At 37.5% G+C, this 19,018-nt stretch overlaps 2 protein-coding genes across 2 annotated transcripts in view; one reads left to right on the top strand and one right to left on the bottom strand.

Annotated features, from left to right (window-relative positions):
* The window catches only part of LOC106089733 (uncharacterized), a 36,569-nt gene extending 23,491 nt beyond the window's left edge, over positions 1-13,078 (bottom strand). The window contains 1 exon segment of the mRNA XM_059367314.1: positions 13,044-13,078. Within this exon segment, the coding sequence (XP_059223297.1) occupies positions 13,044-13,078 (35 nt within the window).
* A 2,526-nt stretch (positions 13,079-15,604) lies between these two features.
* LOC106089737 (probable asparagine synthetase [glutamine-hydrolyzing]) lies at positions 15,605-18,208 on the top strand. The gene has a single exon (XM_013255709.2). It carries the CDS (start codon positions 15,694-15,696, stop codon positions 17,365-17,367), a length of 1,674 nt encoding a protein of 557 aa, XP_013111163.1. The 5' UTR covers positions 15,605-15,693; the 3' UTR covers positions 17,368-18,208.
* Positions 18,209-19,018: the final 810 nt, after the last annotated feature.

Raw genomic sequence — 19,018 nt, 5'->3', positions numbered from 1 at the left:
TTGGGTCCATAAAAAGCGCATTTATTGTCCGATTTCGCCCAAATTTGGGACAGTGAGTTGTGTTAGGCCGCTCGACATTCTTCTCATCTTCAATTTGCCTCTGATCGGTCCACATTTGGATATAGCTGCCATAAAGACCGATTTGAGGGTTTGGGGCCATAAAAGGCGCATTAATTGCCTGATTTCGCCGAAATTTGGGACAGTGAGTTGTGTTAGGCTGTTCGACATTTTTCTGCAACTTGGTCCTAACCGGTCCAGGTTTGGATATAGCTGCCATTAGACCGATATCTCGATTAAAAGTTTTTGCCCCATAAATGGCGCATTTATAATACGATTTCACTGAAATTTGACACAGTGACTTATGTTAGGCTTTTCGACATTCGTGTCATATATACACAATTGAACAATGACTTGTTCTTATAAGTATTTGGTCCAAATCACAACATATTTCGATATAGCTGCTATGAGGCATAAGGTATGCATTTTTCACCGGATTTTGACGAAAGGTAGTTTACATATATACCCGAGATGGTGGATATCCAAAGTTCGGCGCGGCCTTAAAAACATTTTCAAAGAAATTTTGTCTTCAAAAAATAATTACCTGTGCTGAAGTTTTGCCATTAGAGAATGTTACGCTGAAATTGTGTCTGAACGAAAAATTTCACTAAAATTTGTTTAGAAAAATTTTTATTATAATTTTGTTTTTACTAAGAATTTTATTAGAATTTTGTCATTAAAAAAATAATTTAAAGGCTGTTCTGGTCTCAGCAATATGTTGTCTTTGTAGAATAAAATAAATATGAAATGTTGTCATTTTAAAAAATGTTGATGTTGTTGAGGTGGTAGTTGTCGAGGAAAGCGTTATAAAAAATGTTGGGAAGATGGGAAAATAAAGGCGGTTGCAGTGGCTCTAAAAGTGAAAATCGGGCGATATCCAAATCTTAAATGATTTAATTGAAATTCAACAGTATTGTCGAGTCATAGTAAAATATTTTCTGCCAAATTTCGACAGAATCGGTTAACAAATTACCACATTATTGCAATATTAGTCCAAATCGAACGTATGTAATCAGAAAGTGATTCTGAGTCGATCGGTATATTTATCTCTTGTGGGTGTTACAAACAAATGTCAATGTCGGATGCAACAGTGGTGAGACAGGGAGACGGTGGAGCATACCTGGCATCACTTTATCTGCCTTTCGACTGTCCGACACCGCCACCAACGTCGGAGCTGCAACGGCTGGTGAGGAAAGCAAAACAGACAGGAAACGAGGTACTTATAGGGTGCGATGCGAACCCTCACCACATTTCGTGGGGTAGTCCCAACACTAATAAGCGGGGCCAAGCCCTGGCAGAGTTCTTGAATACTAACGACCTAATACAACTCAATATTGGTAACACAGCTGCCTTTGTTAATAGGATTAGAGAGGAGGTATTAGATGTGACGATATGTTCCGAAAATTTAATCGATGAGGTTCAGGAATAGACGGTCTCCATGAAACACTCTTTCTCTGACCATCGCTATATTAGGTTAAGAATAGCACGGCCAGCGCCGAATCCGATAAGCTTCCGGAATAAGTTGAAAACCAACTGTAAAAAATTCGGAAGGCTACTGAGATGAAGCCTTTGGCAAGATAATTTAGATTGTCCAAGCATAGAAGACATTGACGAAAATGTCAACAGGATTACGACTGCACTGGCGGGGTCCTTCGAAGATAGTTATCCTCTTCGGGAAAGGAAATCAGCCCAAGAAAACCCCTGGATGACCAATATTGGGAAACAGGTCCGCACACTTTTTAACAGAGCACGTCGTAAAAAGGCGGAAGTTTATTGGGATGTGTATTACATACGGCTCAAGGAATAAAAAAGGATTACCAGAGCGGCGAAACGTGCCTCCTGGAAGCTTTTCTGCGAACAGGTCGATAGCATTAATGACGCCGCCAAGATAAAAAAGTTTCTCTCAAACACCCATGTCCAAACTGTAACTTTAGTAGACGACATGGGAGTGAGAGCAGAGACAACGGAGGACATGTTGAGGCTTTTGGTGAAAACCCATTTTCCACAGGATACAACGGGACTCACGGAGACACCGGAATCTTGGAATAATGACGTTGATCGAAGATTTATAATTACGGAATTTATGGTAAAGGAATCCTAGAGGAGCTTCAAACCATTTAAGTCACCCGGACCCAATGGAATATTTCCGGCAGTACTGCAGAAAAAGGCAGACTATCTGGCTCCTAGTCTGACCAAATTTTTCAAAACGTGCATAGGACTTGCATATACTCCGAAAGCCTGGCAGGAGGCAAGGGTGGTGTTTATACCCAAGCCCGGCAAGGCAAGTTATGCGACACCAAAGGCCTACAGACCCAAAAGCCTTACGTCCTTTCTAATCAAAACCATGGGACGTATTGTGGACACCATGATAAAGAGTATGACATCCAGCGAACTGCTGAAACACAAACAGCATGCCTAAGTCAAGGGAAGGTCGGTGGAGACTGCCCTGCACGGGATTGTGCATAAAATAGAAGACTCCTTCGATGCCAAAACGTACACACTGGCGGTATGCATTGGCATGGATGAGGCTTTTAACAATGTGCGGACCGACACACTGATACAATCCTTAGACCAGTACCGGGTGAACCCGGCCCTTAGAGACTGGATAAACCATATGCTAAAAAACAAGTGGATAAATTGTGTGTCCCATGACATAAATATAAGGGAGAAAGTGGCACAGGGCACACCAAAGGGGGCATTATATCGCTACTCCTATGGGTGACCACCATAAATGACCTATTACGGATGCTGACTGAGGAGAGATTTGAACGCGTCTGCTACGCAAACGATGTTATAATACTTCTAAGAGGTAAGGATCCGAACGAGCTATGCAGAAGGGTCGAAAGGGTCTTGCATATGGCATATCACTGGGCTAAACCCAGAGGTCTCAATGTTAACCCAGAGAAGACTTAAATATGTCTGTTCACGAGGAAGACGAAGGTGGACCAATTTAATGCACCACGTTTCCTCAATAAGACAATTTCCATAACTGACAATGACGTCTGACGCGATGATAGTAAAAGTACCGACAGTAAAATTGCCATAAGGGCAATAACAACCAGGACGGTAAGGTCACGAACAGTCTTGCAATGTAAGAAGGAGATTAACGCCTTCTCTGAGGATGGCAAAGTCCGCATCGTTTGGGTGCCGGGCCATTATGGAGTAAGGGGGAAATGAGAGGGCAGACGATTTGGCGGTGAAGACCAGAGGCCTGCCGTTAATAAACTTGGTTAACCCGAAACCTTTCGGGTCAACGCAGTCCGAGTTAAGGGAGTGGGCGACGAATGCGCATGCAACATTGTGGAACAGCGAAACGGTCGGTAGGACGGCGAAAATCGTATGGGATTTTCTCAAATCGTGAGAAGACGAGGCTATTACTGAAAGGAAGCAAGAAGGAGGTCAGTATAGCTATTGGTATCATAGCGGGACACATATGACTTCGAGTTCACTTATGTAAAATCGGTGCGGCAAGTGATAGCATGTGTAGGGTATGGGGGGAAGATGATGAGACGTTGGAGCATTTCCTTTGACATCGCTCGGCTTTCGCGTCCAACAGATACCCGCACTTAGGTGGAGACACAATATCAGACATGAACCAACTTACGGCAGTGGTATTGAAAACAATTAAGGATTTTGTAAGTAGCACGGAATTCCTAACCTAAAATTTGCTTTTTAGAGGTTACCTTATAGTTTTTAGAGCGCACAACAAGCCAATTAATGGCTTAGGTGTATGTCCATAGTGTCATGGGACGGATTTGCACCCTCTTTTCAACTTAGCCTTACCTAACCTACAAACAAATGCACTAAATGTTAATACCCTGTACCACAGTTATGGTGCGCAGTATATAAACTTACTGATTTCATTCAATAGGACAGTCCCCAAATAACTTATGAAATATTTTAATAAAGGTATTATGTTAACATTGAGATTTTTTGGTTTTTTTTTTAACTAATCGAGAAAAACATGTCGTTTGAAATGTGAACAACGAACATAGACACTCAAAAAAAGTGAACCCATGGTTGAGTTAAAAAAACTGCTTTCGAATAAAGTTGAGCTTCATATAGCGCTTAAGAAATTTTTATTTGTTTTTAGATAATGTAGATCTAAAAAATAATTACTTCATATGAACTTTGTGGTGATTCAACGTTAACTAAATGGAGATAAACTATGCTTTATTCGGCACATATGATGGACAATTGTGTATTACATTTTTAGCTGAACTCTTAACAATAGTGATTTTTTCTATATATTTATTTAAGTCTATAGATAGTAAATACCCTTACAGACTAATAATAATATATTTACAAATGTATTAACCTTAGAAATTAAAAAAAATATAATTTTCCATTTTAAAATTTTCAATTCTCAGATAGATCTATTATATCTTTCAGTTGATTAAATTGATAACATAGGTGCCGAAAAGGATCATTATTGGCATAAATGGTTCTATAATAAGAAATTTTCTAAAGATCGAAATATCTGGTGGGTCTGATAGGAACGTTAAAGAAAATTCGACTCAAAAGAAAGCAAGAATCTATTTGACCATGAATTAATTTAGTCAAAACCTAATATTTAGCATGGTTTTACGACTTTTTAATGTAGGAAGCTTTATAAGATTCATTCCGTACTCATACGAAGGTAATGAACTTCTGTCCCACCCATTTTTACGGAGACGTAATAATAGAAATTGTTTTTGAAACGATTCTATCAAATCAGAATGAATATTGTAATACGGATCTCATACCACTGAACCGTACTCAAGATTACTTCTGACTAGCGACGTATATAAGTTTTTCGTCACAGAGAAATCATTAAGTTCTTTACTCCAGCGACAACCATTGAGATGTATTGACGGAAGTTTAAGCGTTGGTCTAGAAGCAATCCAAGGTCTTTAAAGCTAAAGACCACTTCAAGTTGAGTGGAACCCAAAAAGTAGCTAGGTTTAAGAGAGGATATTCTTGAAAATGATATGTGTTTGCATTTGGAAATATTAAGTTCCATAAAGTTCTGGTTGCACTATTCGTAAAGAGTATCAAGGTCATACTGAAGATAACACTGTTCATCAGACTCTCTCATCGATCTGAAGATCTTTACATCATCTGCATACATCAAAATATTCGAGTGCTTTAAAGTAAACAATCAAAATGTATGTTATCCGATTTCTGCAAAATTTCTGCAGTTGACGCATATTACATTTTTATACTCTCCACCATAGGATGGGAGTATACTAATTTAGTCATTTTGTTTGTAACTTCTCGAAATGTTCATCTAAAACCCCATAAAGTATATTAATTCTTGATCGACATGACATTTTAAGACCATATTGCCAAATCCGTCCGTCTGCCCTTCCGTCAGTCTGTCTGTCGAAATAGCCCAAACTTTCGAAGGAATAAAGCTAGCCCCTTGAAATTTTGCACAAATACTTCTTATTAGTGAAGGTCGGCTGGGGTTGAAAATGGGTCATATCGGTCCATGTTTTGATATACATAGCTGCAATATAAACCGATCTTGGATCTTGACTTCTTGAGCAACGAGGTGTTTTGTTATGATTTCCAACATCTGTGCCAGGTATGATTCAAATCGGTCTATAACCTGTTATAGCCGTCATATAAACCGATCTGGGGTCTTGATTTCTTAAGCCTCTAGAGGGCGCAATTTCTATCCGATTTGGCTGAAAATTTGCACTGTGCTGAGTATGGTTCAAATCGGTCCATAACATAATATAGCTGCCATATAATCCGATCTTGAATATTGTTTTCTTGAGCCACTAAACGGCGCAATTCTTCTCCGTTTTGGCATATAAACCGATCTGGGATCTTGACTTCTATCCGATTTGGCTGAAATTTTATACAACGGCTTCTCTCATGACCTCCAACATACTTGTCTAATATGGCCTGAATCGGTCTTTAGCCTGATACAGCTCCCCTAAGGCCCTAAAGGCAATTCTTATTCGATTTGGCTGACATTTTACACAATGACTTCTAATGTGGTCTACAACATTCAATTCAATTGGCATAGCAATTCTTTTCTTTTATCCTTTGTTTGGCTAAAAAGAGATACCGGGAAAAGAACTCGATAAATGCGATCCATGGTAGAGGGTATATAAGATTCGGCCCGGCCGAACTTAGCACGCTTTTACTTGTTTCCTATAATTTTATATTTAGTAGAATAAGAAAAAAATCATTTCCACAAAAACAAGCGATGGAATTCATTTCTCACCAAATTTACTTTGTAAAAAATATTTTCACCAGGCATCTTTGTGTGTGCCAGCAATATAATGTTTCATGTTTCATGCATGCACTTGCACCAACAAAACAGTGATTATTTCACAACTGTTTAAATTTTTATGCAATGGTAGAAACTGATTTTTTTATTAAATACGAATTATTAGTTTCATATCACATGTTTTCACCTTCTATACACACCACCATAGGATAGGGGTATACTAACCGTTTGTAACAACTCGAAATATTGATCTAGGACCCCATAAAGTATATACATATATATATACTCTTGTTCGCCCGCTTGACGCTTGAAATTTTGCACAGATACTTAATATTGATGTAGGTCGTTGGGGATTGCAAATGGGACATATCGGTTCAGATTTGGATACAGCTCCCATATAAACCGATCTCCCGATTTAACTTCTTGAGTCCCTAGAAGCCGCAATTTTATCCGATTCGGCTGAAATTTTGCATATGGTGTTCTGTTATGACTTCCAACAACTGTGACAAGTACGGTCCAAATCGATGTATTACTTGATATAGGTCCAATATAAGCTGATCTCTCGATTTGACTCCTTGAGTTCTTAAAACCCGCAATTTTTGTCCGATTTGACTGAAATTTTGTTAGCGGTGTTCTGTTACGATTTTCAACAACAGTGCAAAAAAATGGTCCAAATCGGCCTATAACCTGATATAGCTCCCATGTTAACCGGCCTCGATTATCCTTGTTCGGTTCCCAAAGCTTTCATTTTTGCTGGTTTGGCGGAAGTTTGGTATGTAGAATAAAATTATGCATTTCAACTAAATTTATTTTTTATAAATTTTTAGGAGAATCCATGGTGGCGGGTTCCCAAAATCCGACCCGGCCGAATTTAGCACATTTTTACTTGTTCGTTTTTGTTCACGACTTTTTCGCAGAATGCGTACATCACACTGAGCGAAACATTGGCTTGCGTGCGACACGGTATGCGGGTTGTTTTTTGCTTAGTTTTCAGCTGTTGCCTGTGTTGTTAGTGTGTTAGGCCACGCACAAGGCCTTTTCTTTGGCGGCGTACGCAAAATGCGTTTTGGTCTGGATGGCGCATGATGTTCAATGGCATATGCATATTTGTTTTTATACCCATCATCATAGGATGGAGGTATACTAATCTAGTCATTCCTATTGTAACACCTCAAAATATTCGTCTAAGACCCCATTATTTATATATATTCTTGATCCTCTTGACACTCTGAGTCGATCAAGCCATGTCCGTCCGTCCAACCGTCTGTCGAAATCACGATAGCGGTCGAACGCGTAAAGCTAGCCGCTTGAAATTTTGCACAGATACTTAATATTGATAAAGGTCGTTGGGAATTGCAAATGGGCAATATCGGTTCAGATTTTGATATAGCTCCCATATAAACCGAACTCTCGATTTGATTTCTTGATCCCTTGCAAGCCTCAATTTTTATCCGATTTGGCTGAAATAAACCGGTCTCCGGATCATACTTATTCAGTTCATAAAAGCTTTAATTTTTGCTAGTTTGACAGAAGTTTGGTATGTATGTAGAATAAAATAATGCCCTTCAACTGATTTTATTTTGTATAAATTTTTATCAGAATCCATGGTGGTGGTTTCCCAAGATTCGGCCCGGCCGAACTTAGCACGCTTTTACATGTTATTATTACACCAGTTAGTTGTCGCTAACAGCATTGTACGAAAGCGCGCCGTCTAGCAGTCATGCTATGAAAAATTGTCGCTCAAATTTTATTCGCACACATCTCAGCTAAACATAAAGATTGTCCCATGGACAGAAAAATATGTAAAGGCTGATTTTGTTTTTTTTAATAAGAATTTGTATCTGTCATAAACCTTTGAGGTTTCTAAGCATTTTATTTTGGGTTTCTAACATGGGTATATTATCCTATATAAAGTGAAGCCGCAAACGCGCTTGTATTAAGATATTCAACGGTTTTAATCAAGTGATGATTGATTTGCTAACTAATTTGAACTAGGCTTTTTACTTTATTTTACAATTTTTCTAAGTGTACCAGTCAAAATAAGCTAAACTGAAATATTTAGGTCAAATTTTCTTTATAGAAATGAAGCAATAAAATTACCATTTTGATCGAAAAAAATGCAAAAATAGTCTTTTTCACATTTTTTGATTCATAACTCGCAAAACTTTCGAATGATGCATTTGAAAACTTTGTCAACTATCCAAATCAGTTGAAAAATTGAAAATTGGTTGAATAATGCTTTCACAAACAACCAATTAAAAAATAAACAAAGTCATGTACGCAAAATCGAACCGCAAATGCACTTTTTGCTACCGGAACAAAATTTTGGATTGCCAAGGTGACCAAGTTTGAAGGCCCACCAATAAGCCCCGGGCCTTCTGGGTCCCTGAAATTTACCACAAAATCTGGATAACACCTCAGCTATAACCATATAAAATCTTTGAAGATGTCTTTATCCGTTTATAAATGGCAGAATTATTCCATTCGACCAAATTCTTAACTTTTTTACTCCATCCGACCCAGTTTGGTAGAAAAAGACCACAGCGGTAACACTGGCTGCGATAAAACATTTCCACAAGGGATGTGCTCGTGATTACAAAAAATTCTTCGTGCGTGAGAGCTCACGACACTTATAATGGCTAACGAGAAAATCACGACTCACAAGAAAATCCCACTCACGAAAACTCATTTGTCACAATGAAATCATGAGTACGGCTGAAAGAATGTTGCTGTGAAGGGTATTTCAACGTACGAATGCAAATATATCACAATTGCATAAGCACTAATTTGCTTATTTCTTTTGTATGCATTTGTACACAAAAGTTGTTTCAATTTTTAATATTATTTTCCAATAGTGTTGTGAAGGGTATTTCAACGTACGAATGCAAATATATCACAATTGCATAAGCACTAATTTGCTTATTTCTTTTGTATGCATTTGTACACAAAAGTTGTTTCAATTTTTACTCGAATTCGTACTTAAAATACTATAGTATTTGATACGAACTCAAAAAATTTGTTTTTTATTATTTTTGCAACCGTTCTCGTGAGCCGCGAGTTCCCTGTAAGTAACGTTAGTTCACATGAAAAAGTCTTGTGTGCTTAATATGTTGACTTCTTAAGCGTGAGTGAGAAATCACTCACATGCACATCACTAATTCTCATCGTTCTCACACCAACTCAGGTGAGAGGGAGAGAGAGCTAGCCAATGGAAGCCCATTAATTGTATGATGCAATACCTACACGAACTCTATCATGCCAGTGTTTGTTTGAATTTCTCACATCTGATTCGCTACCACCACACAGTGTGGTATTTTTGCGATTCAATCATTTGGAATTATTTGAATATTTGGAATTTTTTTATACCCTCCACCATAAGATGGGGGGTATACTAATTTCGTCATTCTGTTTGTAACTACTCGAAATATTCGTCTGAGACCCCATAAAGTATATATATTCTTGATCGTCGCAACATTTTATGTCGATCTAGCCATGTCCGTCCGTCTGTCTGTCGAAAGCACGCTAACTTCCGAAGGAGTAAAGCTAGCCGCTTGAAATTTTGCACAAATACTTCTTATTAGTGTAGGTCGGTTGGTATTGTAAATGGGCCATATCGGTCCATGTTTTGATATAGCTGCCATATAAACCGATCTTGGGTCTTGACTTCTTGAGCCTCTAGAGTGCGCAATTCTTATCCGATTGGGATGAAATTTTGCACGACGTGTTTTGCTATGAAATCCATCAACTGTGCCAAGTATAGTTCAAATCGGTCCATAACCTGATATAGCTGCCATATAAACCGATCTTGGGTCATGACTTCTTGAGCCTCTAGAGTGCACAATTCTTACCCGATTGGAATGAAATATTGCACGACGTGTTTTGTTATGATATACAACACCTGTGCCAAGTATAGTTTGAGATGAAATTTTACACGATGTGTTTTGTTATGATATCCAATAAATGTACCAAGTATGGTTCAAATCGGTTCATAACTTGATATAGCTGCCATATAAACCGATCTTGGGTCTTGATTTCTTGAGCCTCTAGAGTGCGCAATTCTTATCTGATTGGAATGAAATTTTGCACGACGTGTTTTGTTATGATATCCAACAACTGTGCCAAGTATGGTTCAAATCGGTCCATAACCAGATACAGCTGCCATATAAACCGATCTGGGACTTTGACTTCTTGAGCCTCTAGAGTGCGCAATTCTTATCCGATTGGAATGAAATTTTGCGCGACGTGTTTTGTTATGATATACAACATCTGCGCCAAGTATAGTTCAAATCGGTCCATAACCTGATATAGCTGCCATATAAACCGATCTGGGGATTTGACTTCTTGACCTTCTAGAGGGCGCAATTCTTATCCCATTTGGCTAAAATTTTGCATGACGTATTTTATTTTTACTTTCAACAACTGTGTCAAATAAGGTTCAAATCGGTTCATAACCTGATATAGCTGCCATATACACCGATCTGGGATCTTGACTTCTTGACCCCTAGAGGTCGCAATTGTTATCCGATATGCCTGAAATTTTGTACGATGGATCCTCTCATGACCATCAACAAACGTGTTTATTATGGTCTGAATCGGTCTATAGCCCGATACAGATCCCATATAAATCGTTCTCTCTATTTTACTTCGTGAGCCCCAATGGGCGCAATTATTATACGAATTGGCTGAAATTTTACACAGGTCTCCAACATATAATTTAATTGTGGTCCGAACCGGACCATATCTTGATATCGTTTTAATAGCAGAGCAACTCTTTTCTTATATCTTTTTTGCCTAAGAAGAGATGACGGGAAAAGAACTCGACAAATGCGATCCATGGTGGAGGGTATATAAGATTCGGCCCGGCCGAACTTAGCACGCTCTTACTTGTTTTATTCTGATAATTCTTGCTTAATGTTGGTTTGGAATTTTTTTTAGGAATTAAGATACAAAAAATTTTATGAAAAAATAATTATTTTTATAAAATGCCTCCATAAACATTTATTTAGAAAAATTTATTATGTAGAAAAATAAGGTTTTTTGTTTTTCAATATTTAATAGAAACAGTCTGCAGCCGGATAATATCGGATTGAATGAATTATCTAAAAAAGTATTCCAAAAATAATGTGAAACACGAATACAATGCCGGCGTTAAGCCCATACCAAGGCAGTATTTTATCCGTATTCACATGAAAATCCACATTTTCTATAAATTTCTTTTAGTTGATAAATTTCGAAGCAAAAAAATAACGGATTTCATTCAGTGAGACAATGCATCGTTGTTTATAATGAAATTTTAATAACGTTATTAAGTTATAAACAAGATTTCAATAGCGGTTGTGTGCAGTCAGATGTTCTTTGCTTAATAGAGCCGAAGTAAATAATTCGCAATTCGTCTACAGAAAAAATTTTACTAACAAATTTTCAATAAAAAATTTAATCAAAAATAAAATTACCTTCTTCTTCATTTGAATCATTTCTTAATTGAATCTGAAGTTGTTTTTAATAAAAAAAAAATTATGACAAATCGCGAAATTAATTCAAAAATTTTTATAAGTGAATCTAAGTTTTTAAATTATAATTCAGAGTACAATCTTAGGCCATACCTTAAAAATTGGTTAAAAATCTAAATTATTGTTTCTTACAATTTTTGCAAAATCAAAACAAATGATCCACCTTTTTGATTTACTCTAGGAAATGCCAATGCAATTCTGTTGGCAACGAAAATTCGATAGACTGCGTACCTGCCTTTAAGTAGAGCCAAAATATTCTTTGGATATTTGTAATCTTCTCTTCAAAAGATTAAACAAAAGTAACAATTACAAACATAGAGTGTATAACCCGGAAAAATAAGTTTGCTGATACCAGCAAACACTGTCTGCTTACCGTAAATCAAACTTTTGTCACTTCTGCAGAACCACGTTCTAAATTTGTTAACTTCTTGACGATTAATTAAACATTTGTTGACGATTAATAAATAACATGTTAATATACACTTTTGGCAATTGCAGACGGATATTTGTTGTTTAAAAGCATTTTGTGATGACAAAAAAGATGTAATGCATAAGTACATAAAGCGGTACCGTAAGCGGCAAATTAGTGATATAGAATTCATGCAGAAAATAAGTAAAATAATTGTGCACTCTATACACTTTAAAAGTGTTTGTGTCCATTTGAAAAAATCAGAAAATGTTTGCTATTTTCTTATTATTGGGTTGCCCAAAAAGTAATTGCGGATTTTTTAAAAGAAAGTAAATGCATTTTTAATAAAACTTAGAATCAACTTTAATCAAATATACTTTTTTACACTTTTTTTCTAAAGCAAGCTAAAAGTAACAGCTTATAACTGACAGCAGAAAGAATGCAATTACAGAGTCACAAGCTGTGAAAAAATTTGTCAACGCCGACTATATGAAAAATCCGCAATTACTTTTTGGGCAACCCATTATGTTACTACTGTCCCTTTTACAGCAGATTTTCTGCTGTTACAACAAATATTTTTGCTGTTTTTACTAAGTAATTTCTCTGGGTGTACAACTTGCAAGGCCTCATGGGTTACCCCTGGGTCTTAATTTCACATATATTACACTGGTCAACAAAATGAAATTGAAGCGTCAGTTTTCCCCCAACAGCTCTTGTTTTTGAGATATAGCTTAGGATCATGCGTGTTTAAATGAAAAAAAAGAGATATCATAAAATCTCTAGCATCCACGATTTGACTTGCAAATAATTTTTTTCTAAGTGTTTTTCGAAAATGTGTTACCAAGGTGGCGTATAATGTATGGCATAACTGGACATAATTAGCGAACAGTAATCATACACACCCAGTCCAAAAAAAAACTTAACATGGAATTATTTTAACTGTGTTGTGCCGCGTCAAAGGTTTTCGTCTAATCACGAACATTATGGCACCTCTTTTCTCGGAACCCATGGATTGTCGTGATAGCGTAATTTTGTTTTAAGTGCTGCTAATAGGCAATTATGGCAAAACTTCGATATAGGATTTTTTATATCTTTCACATATGCACTCACCACATATATGCATATACAGGAACAAACTTATGAAACAAACAAACACAACAGTTTCTTTGCGAATTAACATCGAAAAACAACTATAAAATATTGTTTTATTGTCCAAAATAACGAAAATCATAGTAAATATAAAAAACTATGGCGCTAAGCTCATCCCAATAAGAAGAACTGTTAAAAGAATAACTGTTGCAGGATTTTCAAAACTACGCGCCAATCTGAGAGAGAAACATCAAAAAATCAGAGGAAGCAGAAGTCATAATGATCAGTGTTCTTATTTCTCCAAAACCTTTCCTTGAAGTAGTGCAAATGCAAATTTTGCCCATGAACAATCCACTAAGGAAAAGGGGCAAACATCTCTCATATCAATGAGTGCAGTCCGATTCAAGTTTAAGCTCAATGATAAGGGGCCTCCTCCGAACGCCGTGCCGCAGTGCGACACCTCTTTGGAGAGAAATTTTACATGGCATAGTACCTCACAAATGTTGACTGCATTAGGAGGAGAAAACTACCGCCGAAAATTTTTTCTGATGGTCTCGCCGGGATTCGAACCCAGGCATTCAGCGTCATAGGCGGACATTCTAACCTAAATGAAAGTGATGGTTTCAAGGCCCTAGCGCTCCATCCCTGGTCTAATCATCACACCCACATGAGGGCTGCAAAATTGAAATATTGTTACCAAGGTTAGGTTTTTATGTATAATGGTTATATAATTTTCTCTCGAAACGAAGGAATATCCCCCAGATAAGTGGACCAAATTTGGATATCAAAATCATACGCTACGTGGTGGTGATGGTGACGGTGACTACCGGTTGGTGGTGAGGCAGTAAACGATCCCGAAATTTGAGTTCTTGAGTCTCTATACGCCTCAATTTTTGTCCGATGAGGAGAATAAAAAACTATCCCCTCAAATAACTTCTTGATTCCGATTTGATTTATTAACATAAATCCAGATACATGTAAACTAGGTTAGTATGTGTTAACACTTAATGCAGAATCCAAGATTCGGCCTCGCCGTACTAAACACGTTTCTTGATTGTTATATTTAAAGTCCTAAAATACCTACAACTACGTCCGATTCTATATTTAGAATAATATACCTTATCATTTCTGCATTATCTCTATTCTCATAATTGATTATCAGACCTGTTGCAATGACCGCAACCGCAAGAATTTTGCGACGTCCATTTTAATTTATTTATTTCCGTTAAGAAGAAAGAGAGCTATACCCATCTACTCAGAATCACTTTTTGATTTAATTTTGCAATATCCGTCTGTCTGCCCATGTTAATTTGTCGTCAAAGTACAGGTCGCAATTTTCATCCAATCATCTTCAACTTTAGCACAGGCATTTTTTTAGCCCCATATATATGTTCGTCCGATTTGGACTAATATTGCAATAATGTGGTCATTTGTTAACCGATTCTCTAGAAATTTGGAGGAAAGGGTTTTCTTATGACTTATGATATTACTGGCGAATTTCAGGGAACTGCAAGCGCATTTATTTACAAATGTTCCCAAAATTTTGCACAACGTCTTCCTCGACAACTACCACAATACTTAAGAAGCAAATATACTCGTAATTCTCTTATACTTGTTGACACCTTTGTTAAGTTTTATAAAAGTCGGTTCAGATTTATTTTTAACTTTCATATACATCGCGCTACACGCAAAAAAAAATATATCATTAGACAAAAACAAAATTTTCGTCAAGTAAGCTTCTATTGTGACAAACGTTAGGACTTTATTTACGATAAAATAAGATTTTCTATGATAAATTCATGCAAAACTGTATTCGCAAACTTTCGTGGAAATCGGAACAGGCCTGTATATGTAGGTCTACGTCTAACAAAACTAATAATTAACAAACTCCCTCCTCCAATGTTCTGGTCAATTTTAAAATCGTCAAATTGCAAAGGGTTAAAAAGCTTAAAGCTAGACACAAAATCGGCAAAATACCGTAAAACCTCACTTACGTTAGCATCAAGAAGCCTAATGGAACGATCGATTTATAGGGAACAGATGAGGAAGGGCTGGCTATAAGCCCACTGTTTTAAATGCCATCGAAATATCAAATGTTATATTTCAAATTGACGTTATAGATTATATACTTGAAAAAAACCACATTTCTTACATAAGTTTCCAGTTGATTGACCGAATCTGCTACTGTGCGATACACTCAGATATCAAGCAATATACTCAGCTACTCATATATTCTAGCCTCTTCTACATTCATACATACACGTTGTCTGCTCTGCTGAAATGAGACGAGTGAGGCCTTTAAAAAGCAATGGCCATCTTCAATGCGCTTCCAGTAGGCAGCAAACTAAGCAAACAGTAGCAACACGGAAAACAGTTGGCTATAAAAACTTAAAAACCGAATAATGTGTGGAATATTTGCCATCATCTCCAAGGATGGCAGTCCTATTGAACCAAAAAAACATTACGGAAGGCTTCACTCCTTGAGGCAGATAGCTTATAGGCAAAGTGGCAAACAAAGACATCGGGGTCCTGATTACACCGGAGTGCACTGCATGACCGAGGACGGTGTCATTATGATACATGAACGCTTGGCCATTGTGGGTGTCGAGACTGGACATCAACCACTATTTTCTGAAAATGAAAATATTGTCATGGTGGCTGTCGGAGAGATATACAACTATGTGGAACTTGCAAAAGAAATCTCCAAGAGGCGAGGTAACTACAAACCCAAAAGCGACTGCAGTGTCATTGTTGAACTGTACGAGGAGTACAAGGAACAATTGGTGGAGCATATAACAGGCATGTATGCATTTGTGCTGTACGACAAGAAAAACAAAACCATTTTGGTAGCCAGAGATCCATTTGGAATTATACCATTGTATATTGGAGAAGATGTTGATGGCAACATCTGGGTAGCTTCTGAGATGAAATGCATGGTAGACGTCTGTGCCAAAATAGAAGTGTTCCAACCGGGAGAATTGAGGCTGGGAAAAGCGGACAATCTAGCAAAACAAACGTATTTCAAACAATCTTGGATGTATGAAACACCATGTATGAGAGTAGATTTGGACCGGCTTCGAACATCTTTGGAAAACGCTGTGCGAACACACTTGCAATGTGATGTTCAATTTGGAGCTCTCCTTTCTGGCGGTGTAGATAGCAGTTTGATAGCCTCGATTGCAACAAAAATTCGTCGAGAGCAAGAGCCAAACTTTCGCCTAAAGACATTCTCTGTTGGTCTACGCAACGCGCCAGATTTTAATGCTGCTCGCATGGTAGCCGACTATATTGGAAGTGAACACAAAGAAGTGATTTTCGAAATAGATGATGCTCTGGATGCAATTCGTGACATTATCTACCACTTGGAGACATATGACGTCACAACTGTACGATGCAGCTTGCCTATGTTGCTTTTGGCGCGCTATATCAAGAGCACAGGTATCAAAATGATCCTCTCAGGCGAAGGAGCCGATGAAATTTTTGGTGGCTACTTGTATTTTTTCAGTGCACCCAACTATAAGGACTTCCACCAGGAGCTTGTGAAAAGAGTCTCACAGCTACATCTGTCCGATTGTCTAAGGACAAATAAAGTATCTATGGCCAAAGGCATTGAACTGCGTGTGCCGTTTTTGGACACTGCCTTTGTAAATTACGTCATGTCAGTACGGCCAGAGGATAAAATTCCGGGTGACCTCAATTGCTTGAATGATAAACGAATGTATCGCATCGAAAAACATATTTTGCGAGCAGCATTCGCCAACAATTATCTTCCCGATAAAGTCCTCTGGCGACAAAAGGAGCAATTTTCCGATGGCGTTGGGTACGATTGGATTGATAGCATCCGTCGTGTTGCAACTGAGTTCGTTTGTGACACAGACTTTGCCAAGGCTTCCCACAAATTCCCCATCAACACCCCCACCACGAAAGAGGCCTTCTATTATCGCAGCATATTCGAAGAAATGTTTCCGGGTAACTATGCTGCACAAACCGTAACACGCTGGACACCCCGTCGAGACTGGGGCTGTCCCGAAGATCCATCTGGCCGAGTGCAGACAGTTCATCGTATTCATCAATAGTATATATATCAGTAGACTTTCCTTATTAGACTAAAGACTGATATTTATCATTTGAAATGTTTTCTTCGTTCTTCCGTCATTCATTTATTAAGCGACCACGCACGTAATACGTGCAGATACGCCATGTCAAACACATCTACATACATGTGGAATAAACTACAGTATATTCTTTTGTAGGCACATTGTTACTCTGAGATCTGAATTAAAATTCTTTCTTTAATACATACAAACATAAGTCTCTGAGTGTGATTAGTATGCATACAAAAAATATAATGACAATATTATATGTAATATATGTACGGTCAGAGAAATGTTTTAGTAAAAACAGCAAACATTTTAGCTGTAGCCACAGAAAGTATGCTGAAAATGGGACAGTAGTAATTTTTTGCTATGATAACAACATTTCCTGCTGTTTTCAGATGAATGCAATTTGAAAAAAGGCTAAAACTATCATAAATACTTCACTAATACATTATTTTATTTAGTTGACTACAATTTGATACTTTTTGAATGATTTTGAACAATGACAGACAAAATAACTACTAAAATCATATTTATGCCTTTAAACAGAAAATGTTCTCCTAAAATTGTGAAAAATGTTTATCAATATATAGCAAATGCTGCAAACTTTTTGTAGATGCTCAAACCTTTTGCAAGATTCTATACAAAAGTTGAAAATGCTTAATTTAATATCAGCAGGCGGAGTTTGGTGATATTAACAGACTTATTTCTCTGGGTGTATGTATTCCATAGACACCTATAAAAGTATAAAGTAGATAAAATATATGACGATATGTTTAGATATATTGAAAGAGAAAAATAAAAGAATTTAATTAATGGAGCTATTTATTTCACTTCATATTTGTGGAAGGTAGGTGGGGGCCACTAATTGGCAGTTTATGAGTTTGTTTTTTTATACTTACCGCCGAAGGATGGGGGTATATTCATTTTGTCATTCCGTTTGCAACACATCGAAATATCCATTTTCGACCCTGTAAAGTATATACATTTTTGACCAGCGTAAAACTCTTAGACGATCTAGCCATGTCCGTCCGTCTGTCCGTCCGTCTGTCCGTCTGTCTGTTGAAATCACGCTAAAGTCTTTAAAAATGGAGATATTGAGCTGAAATTTTGCACAGATTCCTTTTTTTTCCATAAGCAGGTTAAGTTCGAAGATAGGCTGTATCGAACTATATCTTGATATAGCCCCCATATGGACCGATCTCTCGTTTTAAGGTATTGCGCCCATAAAAGGGCCTTCGACATCCTTCTTCAATTTGGCTCAGATCGGTCCAGATTTGGATATAGCTGCCATATAGACCCATCCTCCGATTTAGGGTCTTAGGCCCATAAAAGCCACATGTATTATCCGATTAAGATGAAATTTGGGACAGTGAGTTGTGTGAGGCCCTCCGACATTCTTCGTCAATTTGGAGCAGATCGGTCCAGATTGGATATAGCTGCCATAAAGACCGATCCTCCGGGTCTTAGGCCCATAAAAGCCACATTTATTATCCGATTTTGCTGAAATTAAAGACAGTGAGTTGTGTTAGGCCCTTCGACATCTTTCTTCAATTTGGCCCAGATCGGTTCAGATTTGGATACAGCTGAGATATAGACAGATCTTTTGATTTAAGGTTTTGGGTCCATA

The sequence above is a fragment of the Stomoxys calcitrans genome, chromosome 1, assembly GCF_963082655.1.
Source record: "Stomoxys calcitrans chromosome 1, idStoCalc2.1, whole genome shotgun sequence".
Classification (NCBI taxonomy): domain Eukaryota; kingdom Metazoa; phylum Arthropoda; class Insecta; order Diptera; family Muscidae; genus Stomoxys; species Stomoxys calcitrans.
This window is presented reverse-complemented; position numbering and strand designations above follow the sequence as displayed.

What these genes read in the sequence shown, in the direction of transcription:
- LOC106089737 (XM_013255709.2), top strand. Translation starts at nt 15,694, where the DNA reads ATGTGTGGAATATTTGCCATCATCTCCAAGGATGGCAGTCCTATTGAA.